The 16,854-nt window shown below is 40.2% G+C and overlaps 1 protein-coding gene across 1 annotated transcript; it reads left to right on the top strand.

Annotated features, from left to right (window-relative positions):
* Positions 1-604: 604 nt before the first annotated feature.
* On the top strand, positions 605-12,458 carry Mmp12 (matrix metallopeptidase 12). The gene is made up of 10 exons (XM_008830095.3): positions 605-737; positions 1,995-2,242; positions 2,877-3,025; positions 3,106-3,231; positions 7,252-7,413; positions 7,808-7,931; positions 9,080-9,213; positions 9,676-9,835; positions 11,270-11,379; positions 12,081-12,458. The coding sequence occupies exons 1-10, from the start codon at positions 633-635 to the stop codon at positions 12,185-12,187; spliced, it is 1,425 nt and encodes a 474-aa protein (XP_008828317.3). The 5' UTR covers positions 605-632; the 3' UTR covers positions 12,188-12,458.
* Positions 12,459-16,854: the final 4,396 nt, after the last annotated feature.

Here is a 16,854-nt window from a genome sequence, read left to right as displayed (position 1 = left end):
TCTTTCCAAATGTCCTACTGTGATGGTTTCAGCACAATGGCTGAAGAGCTCAAGCTAGGAATCTAAGGCTCCACATGGCAAAGCATGCTAATGTCATGAACGTTCCCTTGTTAAATATGAAATCTCCACTTCACAGTGCTTAGAGCTAGATTCAGCATGGAAAGTATTCATCTACTTTAGCAAAATACTTTTTATTCATGAAATATTTTTAAAAATTTACTTAAAATAGCTAATCTATAATGGATATAAAGAAAGTGTTATAATAAAATGGATAATTCTAAGCTTTCTAAAACTATTTATCTTTATATATTAGGTATATGGGATCATTTTTGTCTTTGTCTTACCAGGGCTTATGTTATAAAGTATGTGGAACTAGACATTGCAGTTTTGAAGAAATGCACTTAAAAAGCCTACGTGAGTGACGGGTTAGATGATAGTTGACCTGTTCTTAGTTTACATAGTTTCACAAAGTAAAGCAAAAGATGATATCAACTGTGAGTCACTCAAAGGATTTCAAAAGGATTTTTCACAGATCCTGGCTCAAGACTTATATAAAGAAGAACTTTAAGGGAACTTGTACTGAGAGGGAACAGAGTGAGTGAGCTGAGCTCCTCTGCAGGGGGACGTTCACAATGAAGTTTCTTCTGCTAATTGTGGTCCTGCAGGCATCTGCATCTGGAGCTGCTCCCAGAAACAATTACAGAGACACCCAGCGCAATGAAACACAATTTGCTGAAGTAAGTGTTGACACAATTGCACTGGTCTAGCCTGACTGCTGTCTTTGATATTTGTTGCATGTCTGAGTTTTAATTTGAAAAGTACAATTGGTTAGGTAGCTGTTTTCAGCAGTAAGTCTTTGTTTGACATACAGGAATATAAAAATGAAGTGTTGATCTTAAAGAAATGTTATGAAACTGGTGAATATTTGTGCCAGCTACAAAAAAAAAAAGGCTAATAGATTTTAACTCAATATGACTGGATTACATTTCTGAAGCAGTGTTATATGGTGGTCCTCACCCCCCATTTTGTCTTTTGTTGTTGTTGTTGTTTTGAGATAGTGCCTCATGTAGCCCAAGCTGGCCTCTATGTAGTCAAAGATGACCTTGAACTCCTGATTCTCCGGCCCCTACCTCCCAGTGGCTAGGAGTACAGATGTGCGTCAGCACATTTGGCTTATGACAGTCATTTAAAGTCAGTTAGTAATCTGAGACTTGGACAATGGTTTAACCAATTTAAGCACCTTCAGGTTGATATGGCAACTGTAACATGCTCCCTCTAGGCCCATTTATCCCAGATATTTCCTCATAAGTATTTTTAAATAAGATTTAAAAACTCTTATTTTCCTTCAATGGGAAGAGATTAGCTCCCATTTTCTAACGTTATATAAAGTTTTTTCACTTTCATTTTGAGGCAGAGGTGGTATGCTGGTTGGGTTAGCCTTGAACTTATGGGATCTAGTGATCTCTATGTACCCGTTTCTTCAGTACAGACCTGGTTCTATTTTCTAGCATCATTTTGTCTTTCAATTCACTGAAGTTCCTCATCATATCAAATTTTATGCTCCACCCCCAGTGATGGGGATCAAACTCAGACCTACTAACATGCCACTGAACTGCACCCCCAACTAAGCAAGGGTTTTATGTGAATCTAAATGTTTAAGCACCCTAACAATAAGGATTTTCGCTACTTCCCTAGTACCACTAGATGCTAAAATAGCTTCTAAAACTAGAAACCTGTCCGAGGAAGTAGAACCACAAAGATTTTCCACTGGACTTTCTGGAGTACCTCTGGCTAATAGATTATGACATGTTCTTGGTAGTATGGAAAGTCAAGATTATTTTTCTCATTGTTATGTCTTGTCTAAATAATAACAATAGAACCTATTGTTAAATACCTGTTCAAAAGCATCAGTATGCTGTTGATTAATCTTTTCAGAGCCCCCAAGAGAAATTTTTCTGCACGTGGCTGTGGATAACTGCTTATATTTTCTCCAGGTGTACTTGGAAAAATTTTATGGCCTTGAGAATGATAGAATGCCAAAGACAAAAATAAAAACCAACATAAATCACCTAACAGAAAAAATCCAGGAAATGCAGCAGTTCTTTGGGCTAGAGGTGACTGGGCTACTGGACACCCCTACTCTGAAGATGATGCATGCACCTCGATGTGGAGTGCCCGATGTTCAGCATTGGAAAATCTCATCACAGAGGTTGAAATGGACGAAACACTACCTCACCTACAGGTAGTGTCAGTATACGAACCCTCCTACTTTCCCTTTTAGAAACCTGAACCACTTAGCTATAACACGGCCCTAAATCTGAAAGCAGCCTCTTTGAACTGTTGACACTAACTCTGTGTTAAAATGTATTGTCTCAGGGCTGGGGCTGGGACTCAGTGGATAAAGTACTTGTCATGTAAGCACAAGGATCAGAATTCAGATCCCCAGAACCCAAGTAAAAGCCAGACAGGCATGGTGGCTGCCACTGTGTAGTCCAGGCTGGTCTCAATCTCACAGAGACCCACCTGCTCCTGCCTCCCAAGTGCTTGGATCAAAAGCATGCACCACCACACCTGTCAAGCCTTCAAAGTATTAAAGTTAGATAAATATGGTACGTGGGAGCAACAGATGATCGCTTCTATGAAAACAAATCCTTCCCAATGATGACCTGGAAGTCATAAATTAAGAGAAATTAATTACATTTAAATTAAATGGAAAGTTTTCCAAGGAAAAATGGTTTTGAAGTTAACCAAAATTTTCTTACTTGAACTCTCAATTTATAAAGTAGTTCATCCTCCAGTGGTAGCTGTAAACAAAGGATTGTGACACGACAAAATAAACAGTTGCCCATGTTTCCCTTTCTCCTTTTCTAACACAGAATCTATAATTACACTCCTGACATGAAGCATGCAGATGTTGACTATGCATTTCAGAAAGCTTTCCAAGTATGGAGTGATGTTACTCCTCTGAAATTCAGAAGGATTTATGAAGGCGAGGCTGACATTATGATAGGTTTTGCCTATGCAGGTACAGAACTCCGTCCGTGTGGTTTTTCATTTCCTAGAACTTATACATAAGGACTAATGATTTTCTTTCTTTTTATGAAGATCATGGAGACTTTTATCCTTTTGACGGCAAAGGTGGAACCATAGCCCATGCATTTTTCCCTGGACCTGGTATTCAAGGAGATGCACATTTTGATGAGGCTGAAACTTGGAGTAAAAGTACTCAAGGTAAGAGAGAAAAAAACCAACAACAAATGAAAACAACCTGACAAGTTAAAGTAAATCCTGGACTTGAAAGATTATATTCTGACAAAAATTATAGCCCTAAGAACAAGTTCTGATTATGTTTGCCTCTAAATCAAACTTAAGATTTTATACACTGAGTCTTAACATTACCTACTACGAATCAAGAGTATTGAATTGCATTATGCTAAAGATAAGAGTCCGTGTGAGCCTTTGAGCAAGTTCTTTAGTATAAATTCATGGAAAGGTAAAAGCTGCTAATTAGGTTTAAATCCACAAACTCAAAAGCAAAAACCAACACTAATTCTCTGTGCAAACATGTACAGTAATGTGGTCACTTGTATGATTCGTTATATGTTGGCAATTTCTTAGCTCCATAGTAACCTAGAAAAATAAAGTTATAGAAAATTAATGGATCCCTATGGAGAAGTGCATGATCATATGTGGTCACGTGGTATTATATCTTGGGATACAATTTGCAGAATGTTTAATCAGTCAGTTGAGACACTAACTCACCAACCTGCTCAGAGAGTGGGGAATCGGGTTAGCTAAACACAATAATTTGAGGCAATCCCTAGCATCAGAGAGTTCAAATCATTGTCTCAGAAGCCTTCCTAATCTGTCTCGGAAATTCTCAAATATATGATTCATAGGGAGAAAACACACAGGGAGGAGGTCGAGAATGTGGTCTGCCCAGGATTCCCCTTCTCTGGATGACCTTGCATGTGTTGAATGGCAGTATTCTTGTAGACACTATGTCTACCAGAAAGGCAATTTTAATCTGATATATCACAAATTTTTGATGTGAAAAATTCAAAGATTGTCAAGGTAAATTATGTATAATTTAGTACTTACTGAACTAAAAATCCTCAGCCACACATATTATGTCTGTCTAAGATTTTCTCCAAGGTTATTTGGGGGGTTGTAAGCTCTTCATTTGAAATGGAAGACTTGTGCTGGTTAGCCTCATAGGTTTTGGAATTATAATGAACCTCAGAAGAATAATTCAATATAGTTGCTCTCTCCAGAGACAGACCAAGAGGTTAGTGTCTAGTTTGTGCAAAAGCTAGGGCTGGAACATGCATTCTTAGCTTTTTTTTTAAAAGTTCTGATCCTTAATTTTTTAGTTTATTTGACTCTATCCTCTCAAAAGTTATCCTTTCTAAAGTTAACTTTGAAAACTAGCTTAAAATATTCATTTGAAGCCTAACTCTTCCTCCTCTTCCTCCTCCCCCTCCTCCTCTTCCTCCTCCTCCTCCTCTCTCTCTCTCTCTCTCTCTTTGAGATAGAGTCTCACTGTGTTGCTATGTAGACAGGCTGGGCTCAAACTCACAGAGATCCACCTGCCTCTGCCTCCCAAGTATTGGTATAAAAGGCATGTAATAGAGTATCTGGCTTCTTTTTATCATTACTTGAGGCAGGGTCTCATTATGCTACCCAGACTGGTCTTGAATTCATCATCTTCCTGCCTTATCATCCTGAGTGCTGAGATTACAGGTGTGTATAGCCACGTCCAGCATTAGTCAGTAAACTAAATGAAAAGTTAGTTCAATGCTCACTGGGTTTCTACTATGGTATTAAGTGGTGCTTTTGGTCAGAGATGAAAAGGACACACCCCCACCCTTGAACATATAGTCTAGTGGGCACCAGTGGACAAACAGAAGCCTGCTGTTTGAAGATGAGGGGTAATGGTAGTTATTTGTACAAAGTGTTACAACAATTGAAAGTAAAATAAATTCAGGTTTAGGACAAATTATAAAATCTTAATCTCTTCTTTCTAGGCTTGTATGATAACCAAGCCTTGCTTCCTTTTTTTCTATCTGAGAGAGAATAGAAGCAGGTCTGAGTTAGTTGCTGGACCCACTAGTTAAGAGATTGCTTAGAAAGTCTGTACACCTAGACATTACCAAGACAGAGGTATAGACTGTTCACACTGGGTTACTGGAGAGCATTTCAGGACAAAATTCTGCAGCTAGGCTGTAAGAGCCATACAATTCATTTCTCCAGCACTACAGGAGGAAAAATACAGAAACAAATACATTGAACTGAAACACAAACTGCCAGGAATTAGTCAGTCTTCTGAGAACTGAGAAATTTGAGAGAAGTACATCTCCTTCCCCTCTTTAACTCACAGAGGTTTCATTTCCAGACAAGCATAACTTCAGCTTATTAGTGTAAATCATACTACACATGGTTCTAAATAAAATTAAAGATACCACTTTAATTCTAAATCTGTATAGTGCAAAACACAACTTCCTAGAGCCAAGCAATTTAGATTTGAATATTGATTGGCTCAAGCACTAAATTTGGTCGAGTAATCTTGGTGATCCTGTTTCCTCATTTGTGAGAGAAGAGCCGTCATTTCCGCACAGCTGTATAAGAAGCATACATAGCTGGTTCCATCACCCAGTGATTTGCGATGTGTGGCACCTAAGAATAACCTTGTATCTGGATTTGGTAAAAGATGCTTCCTAAAACCTTCTCAAGTCTCTTGAAGCCTGATGAGGAGTAAAATTAGAACAGAGTCCCAGGACTTGGAAATGATGTTGTTTATTAATTCATCCTATGGTATTGGCAACTGAACCCAGGGCCTTCCCTTGCTCACACTAACCAAGCTGTACTCTGTCGCTGAGCTACATCCCTCCGCTCTATTTATTTATTTTTTTTTTAGATGGAGTCTAACTATGTTACCCAACCCAGGGTGATGTTGAACTTCTGGGCTTGAGCAATCCCCCTCTGACTTTCAAGTGTTAGAACAATAGGCACAAGCCAGTATCCCCAGCTTTGGGGATGATTTTGAAGCAGTGAGAGCCATCAAAAACACCTATGACTTATGCTAGGAATTTTCAAATCAGAATATATTCTATTTGTCTGTCAGGGCAGTGGTCCTTAACTGTAGACAAGTTTGGCTCCAAGGGGACATTTTTACAATGTCTAGAGATATGCTTTAGCTGCCAGAATTGGAGTGGAGATTGCTATCTGCATGCAGTAGCACAATCATAGATTTCTAAATAGCTATAATAGACAGGATTGCTCTGACGATACTTATCTAGCCTATATCATCAACAATATCGAGGCTGAGACATGCTATTTGAATTTATTTTTTTATTTTATGTGTTTGAGTGTTTTGCCTGCATGTGTGTAAATGCACCCATGTTGCACAATACCTGCAGAGGCCAGAAGAGGGCATCAGATCCCCTGGAACTGGAGTTACAGACAGTTGTTAGTTGCCATGTGGGTGCTGGGAATCAAGCTCAGGTCCTCTGCAAGAACAACTAGTGCTCTTTACCACTGAGCCATCTCTCCAGCCCTGAGACATGCTATTTCAAAGAGTGGGAAAGTAAGCAAAGGATTCATAAATGCTCCCCTTTCACTGTGTTAGAATTGTATTACTAACTTCAAAATGACAAGGTAAGAAATGGAAACTCAAATATCCACCAACTAATGAGTGGATTAAAGCATGTTAAACATCACATGCACATGCGCAGCCACGAAAAGGAAGAAATCCTGTCGCATGGATGGAACTGGGTTATGCAAAGTGAAGAAAGCTTAAGTGTAGAAAGACAAGCACCTCATGAGCTCACTCAGATTTCAAATCTGAAAAAGTTAATCTCATTAATGTCAAGAGCAGAATGGTAGTTAGCAGTGGCTGAAGGAGCAGAGGGAGGCAGAGGTTGGGGAACGGGTGGTCAGTTTGCACTAAGATACTGTTGGGGCCAGGAAGTTCTGTGATTTGTTTTATATCACAAAAGTGTGACCATAGACAACAACAGCATACTATTTACTTCAAGAGGCTGGAAGAAAGACTTTGAGCATTTTCACCATGAAGAAATGATTACTATTTGAATAGATAGATATAATTACCCTGATTTGAGCATTGAACAATGCATACAGGCATGAAGACATCACATAGTACCAGTAACTGGCACAATCTCATGTGTAAACTTAAGTAGAAACATGTCAACGTATTTCACAGCTTTACTCTTTCACTTGCTTGTCTTTTAGACACAAACCTGTTTCTTGTTGCTGTTCATGAGCTTGGCCATTCCTTGGGACTGGAGCATTCTAATGACCGAAGAGCCATAATGTACCCCAAGTATGGTTATCTGAACCCCAACACATTTCGTCTCTCTGCTGATGACATACGTAACATTCAGTCCCTCTATGGTAAGTCAAACTTTATCATTTTCCAAATAAATCACACCTTCTTGTGAATAATTAAATAATATTTGTAGTTGGGGAAAAACACTTTATTATTTTATTTTGCACCTTCTAAGTACCCTGTGAGGTAGGCTGCACAGACTCTGTCTTTGCTTCGCCTCAAGCCTGGAGTGCTTTCTATCACTGTGTTACAGATGCAAACACCCAGAGAAGGGAAAGTTAGCTGTTATTCACTTTCCTCCATGGTACCGCAACTGTATGGGCAAAAAACCTTATAGCCCACATCTCGCTAGTCTTTTGTTTTCCCTTATGAAACAGAATATTTTTAAAAAGAATAGCTCTTACTTTTATGAACTAAAATGCAAAGTTTCCCTAAATGTTTCTCAAAATGTATTTTCAGGAGTCCCAGAGACAAACAGACCTGTGCCAAAACCTGATGGTCCATCACCAGCTGTATGTGACCCCGACTTGAGTTTCGATGCCGTCACAACAGTGGGAAACAAAATCTTTTTCTTTAAAGACCAGTAAGATTATTTTCATATCTAACTAATGTTACAGACTGTGTCCTTAGATTGTTTTTAATTTTTTTTGTCAGAATATATTTGAAATTAAGTAGATCAGACTTAGAGGGCAGGGACTTAGACTTGATTCACAAGCAATAGGAGAGCCTGAAGATTTCTGAAGCATGAACTCAGTGTGATTCTGTTTGACTGGCTAGAAAGCCGGTGTGTGGATAATCAATTCGCAGCAGAACTCTCGATTGAAGAATTAGAGGACAGAAAGCAGAGAGGCCCAACTATCTACTCATAGGTTGGAATGCCAGTGTCTCTGGGGCTGAGGAGATGGTTCCATTTATAAAGTGCTTGCTGTTCAAGCCTGAGGACCTGAGTTTAATCCCCAGCACCATAAAAAAGCCAGGAATGGCTGCATGTGCCGTTAATCCTGATGTAGGGAATGTTTAGACAGGAGGATTCCTGGGGCCTGTTGCCCTACCAGGCTGAGTCAGAAAGCTCCAGGTTCTGTGAGAGACTAAGTCTCAAGATATAAAGTGGAGAGTAATTGAGGAAGACACCTGGCATCAGCAACCCCCATCATATGAGCATATATACATACACACACATACACAAACACATATACAAACACACACACACACACACACACAGTAGTGAGGTCTGGAATTAAGGCTTTGAAAGAACTTATGTGCTGATTTTCTCGAGTATATAGGGCAGAATTGCAGGAGGACCTCTGGTTTCTATCTTGGAACGCAAACAAGTCAGATATTGGTGCTGGTGGGGAGGGCAGTGGGACTAGTATGTGGTAGCCAGGACAGATGCTCCCGTGTTTTAGATTATAAAACAGACATCTGAGATGAACTAATCTCCTTCCACTTATAAAACTGGTGAACAAACTATGAGGCCAGGCCAGGCTAGAACCTTAGATCCTTGGATTCCAGGCTCCAGGGAATTCTGTACATCAGGGTTCCTGTTTAAGTCATTGTTGCTACCAGGGTCGATTAAGGCTCTTTCTCACAGGCTTCTACACAGATATCCAAGGAATGCAGTGTGAAAATAATGGAGAGAAATGCTTAATCAGTTCACACATTTTTCCCTTTGCATCTTGAGGGACCTGAGTCTCCACATTTTTTCACGTATTCAATGCCTTTCATATTCAGGTTCCTCTGGTTGAAACCGCTTGAGAGTTCCAGAACCACCGTCACTCTAATTTCCTCCGTATTTCCAACCATACCATCGGGTATTGAAGCTGCTTATGAAATTGAACACAAAAATGAACTTTTTCTTTTTAAAGGTAACATCAATACTTGGTTGTGACACTGAGGATAAAGAACAAGAAAGGGCAACATTATGACTTCTTCATAGATATAGACAGAAAACCAACTCTAGACTTTCAATAGTGGCTCTGAACTGTAAGTTAAATTAGCCTAACTAGACAAGAAACATGTACAGCTTTTGGGAAGAGTATACAAAGTGTATAATAGCACTTATGAAAAATAACCCCAAACCACGGAGCCCAAGGAGGCAAGGCAGTCCTTGAGAACAAAAGCAGGGTGTATGTGGGGGTGGGGGTGGGGTTCTCAGCAACAGAGCACTTGCTAAGCATGCATCGAGCCTTGGATTTGACTCCCAGCATAAAGGAAACAAAAGAAAATTAATTTTAGATGTTTGAGAAAGAATGGTGGTGTTTACAGCCAGTCAACATTTTTATTCTTTCTATGCAGTTTTATCATACCTCTTGTTTTTGTTTCCGTAGGTGACAAATACTGGTTAATAAGAAATTTGGTGCCACAGTCATACTATCCTAGGAGCATATATACCCTGGGCTTCCCAAGGTCTGTGAAGAAAATTGATGCAGCTGTCTTCAACCCACTTCTCCAGAAGGTTTACTTCTTTGTGGGCAACCAGTATTGGAGGTGAGATTCAATGGCTGGTGTTTTATAGAATGGAATTTTCAGAAGGTAGCTTTTCTATGTAAGCTTTCAAATCTCTCTGCTATTTCTGGGGACACACTTGAAGATCATGGGACAGTGGGAGTTATTGTTAATCTGGTTCTTCTCTCTGGGTTTTTGGTTTCTGATATGGTTGCATTTTGGATGGTGTCTAGATTCCTAGGCTCCTTTCTGTAGTCGCTGGACCCAGAAGGCATATGAGGAACATCCTGCGAGTGACAGAGATCCTGTAGGCTTTTTCCTAACAGAAAATCTGAGGACCAGGCAAGGCCAGGAGCTCATCTCAGTGGCTGTCTGGTTTTGTCTTCATCTAATTTGAAGTAGGGAAGAGCATCTCTGTCCTCTTCTAAGGAAAACAGCCATGTCTCAGATTGTTTACATGGTTGACACGAGGCATAACAGAATTTATAAAGATATTATAGCTTCTGTTTTCATCTTGAACATTTAAAATTCAACGTCTAATTTTCACTTGGATACCACATGTTTGTAACATAAGTTTGCCAATGTTAGCCTTGTTGAGAAATAGGACTTGTGATTTTACCAAATAAAACTTTCTGGTGAGATCATCAACAGGTGTAGTTTATCATAACCTGCAGTTATTAACTGTTTTTTGTTTTTTTGAGACATGGTCTCCCTGTAAACATAGCTGACCTGGAACTTACTATGTAGACCAGGCTGGCCTCGATCTTACATAGAGCTGCTTGCCTCTGCTCCTGAGTGCTGGGACTAAGAGTGTGACCCCACACCCAGCTGTTATTAACATCTTAAACTCTGACCACTGTCTCCCTTTACCTTTATGCTTCCAACTGACCCAGGAATTTCCTTTTTCAAGGCCAGTTGGATAACGCTGAGCAAGCAATATTTGGAGAACTAAATTGAATGAAAACTAAGATAACAAGTACACTCAGTTGCCACTTGGAAGTCTAGAGAGAAACAAGTATTTTCAGTTGGTGGTAAAGAGAATTTAGGAAAATATTGGGACCTGACTATATACATAGTAGATATGATACAATTTACTTTTAATTTCTTTCTGTTTAAGACTCTTTGGTTCAATGGTTCTTAAACCCTTCTCTTCTTCATATTATGAGAGGATAACATGGATTTTGTCTTGGTAGAAAGATGTGAAAAAAATAATGACAGACAAGTAAGTCGTTGAGCTACTGTGGACTGGATGTGTTTTAAAGCCCCTTCCATGCCAGGCTGTTTAAAAGGAGTCTGAATATCAGGGAAGCATTGTCAGGGATGGTAAAAAGCTTAGCTGGAGTCCCAACACCCAAGTTTTGAGTCCTATGGAGACTTAGAGTAAATCAGCCAACTGTTTAAATCTCATTTGTTTTTTTTTATCATATAACGAAACCACTTTCTTATTGAGTTCCTGTTGTCCATTTCCTTTCACAGGTTTGATGTGAGAAGGCAGTACATGGACCCCAGTTACCCTCAGATGATCTCTACATACTTCTCAGGAATTGGGAATTGGTCTAAAATTGATGCGGTCTTGTATTTCAAAAGTAAGTAGATTGGGAAGACATTGGAAATCACATTTTAAAACATAATAATGCCTCCCCCAAGATCACACAGTGGCTCCAAGTTGGAAAGACATGGGGCTTTGCAATTCTTATAAGGCCACAGGGAAAACACTGTGCTTAGCTCAGAATAGATGCAACAGAAGAATGAACAGCGGGTGGAACTGCCAGTGGTGCACTGTTGGGTGGTCTGGCACGCATTGTAGGAGCATCTGGAATCTTCTGTGACCTCATCAGCGGGCACTCAGGGAAGCCTGGAGTCTTATAGCTTCTTATGTTTCACATTCTTTATTTACTTAAATTTTTATTATCTTCAGTCCCTCCTACATTCTTGGGCCCCCATACTTTGGGACGAGAACTGGAATGGAAGAAACTTGAGTTTGTATTGTGAACGTCTCCAGTTCAGCCTAAACAAAATAATCCACTGGACCAAGATATTCTTTTTAAATTTTACCTCCCCAAGTCTCTTTTCTTCCTTCAAGGTCCCTGTGAGCCCTACCCTAAATCCTCCCCTGAGTCTTCCACCCAGAGAGTGATTGGTTTGTGGGTAGAACAGGATACACAGCCAAGACTCTCCAATATCTACATTTCAAATCACATCTTGTGTAATATAGTCTATAAAACAGCTCTATCTTTTAAGAAATACAAGGGAAGAATTAAACAATTTCATTTGTTTTCATTTTTAGGGAAGTACTATTTCTTTCAAGGACCCAACCAGGTAGAATACGATCTTCTGTCTCATCTTATCACCAAAAAGCTGAAAAGCACAAGTTGGTTTGGTTGTCCAGAGTGATGTGTTTATTAGTTCACTTCAGTTTGATTAGTATTTATTCCGTAGTTCTGTGTGCTCAGGGTACCACTACATGGCAATAATGTTTCATAAAATGAAGAAAAACCTACAGACCACAGATAAACGATTGCACAAAATTTAAACACTTTTTCAAACCTTTGTACTCGATTCTATTTCTTAGTTTTGAAGATAGATGCCTTCAAAGGCCAACAGTGACTTCTGGAGACTTCTTTCATAAATTGCTTCCTAACAACTTTGGGATTGAGAAATTAGAATCACTTCTCTGGATTAGCTAAAATTTAGCTTTATTTCTCAAATAAAAATTTTAAAGAAATTATTTGGCTTTTAATATTTTTTTCTTAGAAAGCAAAATGGATTTTCAAAATAACTGCAGACTTACTTCCAAATAAAGTCTTTCTGTGGGTATACCAAGAAGTCAATAGAAATATGACAGCCAGAAAAATAAAGAGCTTGGATTCCTTTTAATCACTTGTGTAAGGACACCTGCTTAGTCCTGAGACGAGAAAAGGTTCTGTGTGGGATCCTAAGGAATAACTGCGGTGAATGACCACAAACCTGTAGAGGTGAAAGGATAAAATGGGAATTTCTGTCCTTGTAAAATGTGGACTGTGTCATTGCTGTGTGACCATGACAGGCAGCTAAATCTAATCCTCCTTAAACTTAGGAAGAGATTTTGTTGTAGGGAAAATGTAGTGTGGTGACACTATGACCTGCCTTCTATCAATTTTAATTACTGTCCTGACAAATAGCTTCCTTCTCTTCTGCTTTGTATATATTATCTGTGTTAGTCACTTTTCTGTTGTTGTGGTAGAAACACTGACCCAAGCAATTCAGAGAAGGAAGAGTTTATTTGAGCTTACAGTTCCAGGGGAATTACAGTCCGTCATGGTAGGGAGGCATGGTCGCTGGAGGTGGCTGGAGCAGGAGCAGCAGAAGCTAAGCTCTCACATCAGCACACAGGCACAGGAAGCAAGAGAGAAACTGGAGATCTGGCAAGTATTATGAACTCTCTAAGCCCACCCCCAGTGACGTGCTTCCTCCAGCATGGCCACACCTTCTAAAACCTCCCCAAACAGCACCATCATCTGGGGACAAAATGTCCAAATACTTGGAGCCTGTGGGGGACATTTTCATTCAGACCACCACACTACTGCACTCTCACAAATAGCTTATTGGTTTGTGAAATATGCCTAGAGTTAAAACTTATTGATGTGCTAACCAAGATACAGTGAGGCCCTTGATAACACATGATCATTTGATTATTTTTGAAGAGTGGAATGAACAAAAATCAGGAGAAATATGAAGACCATAGATAGGAAAAGGGCTATGCTTCATGTCTTAGATATTGTGATGCTAAATCTTCACTGTCAACTTGATGAGGTCTAGAATCATGTAGGAGACACATCTTTTTCCAGAGAGGAGAAACAGGGTTGGAGAGGGAAATCCACTCTCGATGGGAGGTACCATTCTCTGGGTGACCAGCCAACAACCCAAGGGCATATTGACTAGACTGGACCACTTCCATCATGGAAAGAACATCACTCTGTCCTTCTGTGCTAGATGCTTATTCTAGTTATGGATTTACCTTTTCTAAACGTGACACTTTTTCCCAAACATCATCCATGGGCTTCCAGAATGCCTTATCCACAGCCATGATGGCCTTCAAAATTGCTTTTGAATAAGAAGCTCATTGCACAGCTGAAGAAGTGTGGCAGTGGGCTCATGCCCATGCATTTGCTGGTCTTACCAAGTTCCCCAGAATCCTGAAGCAGCTGACTTGATAGAATGGTGGATTAGCCTTTAAAAGACATAGTTACAGTACCAACTGGGTGACAGTGGTCTGGAGGGCTGAGTTAGAGTTCTCCAGGTTGTATAAGCTCTGAATAGCCATCCAGTGTATGGTACTTGAGATGGCTAGTATTAATTTTCAACCTGACAGACTCTAGAATTACCTGGGAGAGGAAGCTTTGAGCACCGCTTGGAAGGATTGTCTAGGTTATATGAGGCTTTGGGCATTCCCGTAAAGGAATATCTTGATTACATTAACTGGTGTGAAAAGACCCATCTTACCTGTAGTGCCATTCCCCGAGCAGTGGATCCTGGGCTGTAGAAGATGGAGAATTCGAGCTGAGCACTGGCATGCCTGCATTCATCCATTGCACTCTACTGTGGTTATCATCTAACTAGCTGCTTCAAGCTCCTGCTGCCATGACTTCCTCCACAATAATGGATGATAACCTTGACTTATGAGCAGAAATAAACCATTTTCCCCTTACATTGCTTTTGTGAGAGTATTTTATCACAACAATAAGAAAGAAACCAAGACAGTGCTATTTCTTCCATAGGCATGATTTCTGAGGGGTCCAGGAATCATGGGGTGGAAATGGTAATGGTACCATGTACCCCAGCCCTAGAGACCCACTAGCAAAATTTGCTTCCTGATACCATGGCTTGATGCTCTGCTGGCCTAGAAGTCTGGGTTCCAGAGGGAGGTAATGCTTCTACTAGAAGGCACAAAAAACATCCCATTGAACTGGAAGTCAAGACTTCCTCCTAACAACGTTGGAATCCACATGCCCTTGAGTCAATAAACTAAAAAAGAGGTTACAGTGTTAGCAAGGTTGATTGATGCAGACTACTGAGGGAGGGGCAGTGTTGGACTGCTTCTCCACAGTGGAGGTAAGGAAGAGTGTGGGATCTAGAGAACTTTTAGATCTGGAGAACATGTGGTATTACCATGCCCTGTGAGTAAGGTCAATGGGAAAGGATAGCAACCCCATCCAGGCAGGATGATAAATGGCCCAGATCCTTCAGAGATGGATGGTAAAGGACCAAGACCTGCTGAGGTGCTTGCTGAGGGTGGAGCAAATACAGGATGGGTAGTAGAAACAGTAGTCATAAACTCCAGCTGTGATCACATGACTGGTTACAGAAACAAGAATCTTCATTGCACGTGTTTATATTCCGTTTTGTTAAGAATATGTGTGTGCATACATACACATACAGTAAGTAGATATTATGTTTTCTTTTTCTATTCCTTTACCATGTAATATAACACTGATGGGGATGGAGAGATGGTCACTGTTTGAGAGCACTGACTGCTCTTGTAGAGGACCCAGGTTCAGTTTCCAGCACCCACATGGTGGCTAACAACCATCCTAACTCCAATTACAGGGGATCCGGTGCCCTTTGCCAACCTCCATGGGCATTGCATGACACGAGTGCACTTATGTACATGCAAATAATATACTCATACACGTAAAATTAAAAATTAGAAAAAAATTTTTAAAGGACCATAAAAAGCATTGAGTTCACAACAGTACTTAAAACTTGTTAAATTTATATTATATTTAAATTTGACAATAGTAAAAACATTTTCATTTTTAACATTTTGATCTTGATATTTTTCATTTTTCATTACTTCTCATACAAATTTAAATCTTCTAATGACATTTTGTTAAAAAGATTATAAAGTTCCCTGGGCCTGCACGACCCACAGGCCTCTCTCCAGGGTAAGTAGATCATGCCCCCCCTGCCCCATTCACCCTCCCATCTCCCCCACTGGTCTCTCCTCCTAGCCTGGGTCCTGTCCCATTCCTTGTCTTGGTGCCCCCAGACACTTGGGGAACCACCACTGCTTCCTGATCCCTTGCATCCAGACCAACTCAGTTCCTCATCAAGGCTCCAGGAGCACTCTGGGCCTGGCCCCTGCCCTCACTTCCCTCTACTTCTATCGGTCTGCACAACCCACCAGCCTCTTTCCTGGATGCCAGGGCTGACCTTTCCTCTTTCTGATCCTTTGCATCCAGACCAACCCAGCTCCTCAGTGCAGTCCCCAGGAGCCCTTGGGGCCACTTCCCGCCCACATCTTCCTTTGCATCTCTGGGTGGCATGGCCACCAGCTGTCCTAGACCAGCATCTTTCCTGGGCCTGGCTTCCAAGCCAGTCCAACCCCCAAATTCCTGAGGCCAAAATCTTTCCGGGAGGGATCCAGACCTCAGGAGAAAGTCTGAGAGCATCTGATCCTCATCTGACTTGGGCCTCTGTGGGAACTCCTGAAGACAAAAGCAATCTGGCCACTCCAATACAAAATCAAAAGAGAGAACAGGAAGCTTAGAAGAACCAGCTTTTCATGCCCCAAAAGTAAACAACAAAGACATAAAATTCACAAAAAGAAGCAAACCTAGACTTGAAGGCTTGAGTCTCACACAAGAATCAAAAACTACAAAAGAAATTAACATGTCAAAATCACAGAGAAAAAATAATAACATGAAAAACCAAAATAACATATCCCCACCAAATACCAATAGTCCTCTAGAGGAGTGCAATGAGAACCCCCTTAGAAATAATGCAGGACATGGAACTCAAAAGAATAATTATAAACATGATAAAAGAATTCAGTTAATTTAAAGAACACACAAACAAGGAAATCAAAGAACTGAAGGAAGATAGGGATAAACTTCTGAATGAATTCAGAAAAGAGTTAGAAATATTGAAGAATACTCAGGCTGAAATGAAGAAGGAAGTGAAACACTCAGTAAGCCAATTAGAAACAACAGGAGAAAGCCTCACCAATAGGATGAACGAAATGGAAAACAGAGTATCAAGACTGGATGATGAAGTAGACGAACTAGACCACTCAAGTAAAC

This window comes from Nannospalax galili, unplaced genomic scaffold (assembly GCF_000622305.1).
Source record: "Nannospalax galili isolate Female #2095 unplaced genomic scaffold, S.galili_v1.0 scaffold1750, whole genome shotgun sequence".
NCBI lineage: Eukaryota > Metazoa > Chordata > Mammalia > Rodentia > Spalacidae > Nannospalax > Nannospalax galili.
The sequence above is the reverse complement of the archived record's forward strand: the minus strand, read 5'-3'. Positions and strand labels throughout refer to the sequence as shown.

Bases quoted from the DNA above. Each gene is read 5' to 3' on its own strand.
- Mmp12 (XM_008830095.3), top strand. From the start codon at position 633: ATGAAGTTTCTTCTGCTAATTGTGGTCCTGCAGGCATCTGCATCTGGA. The intron at 738-1,994 runs GTAAGTGTTGAC...TATTTTCTCCAG, and splicing joins ATGAAACACAATTTGCTGAA to GTGTACTTGGAAAAATTTTA. The intron at 7,414-7,807 runs GTAAGTCAAACT...ATGTATTTTCAG, and splicing joins TAACATTCAGTCCCTCTATG to GAGTCCCAGAGACAAACAGA.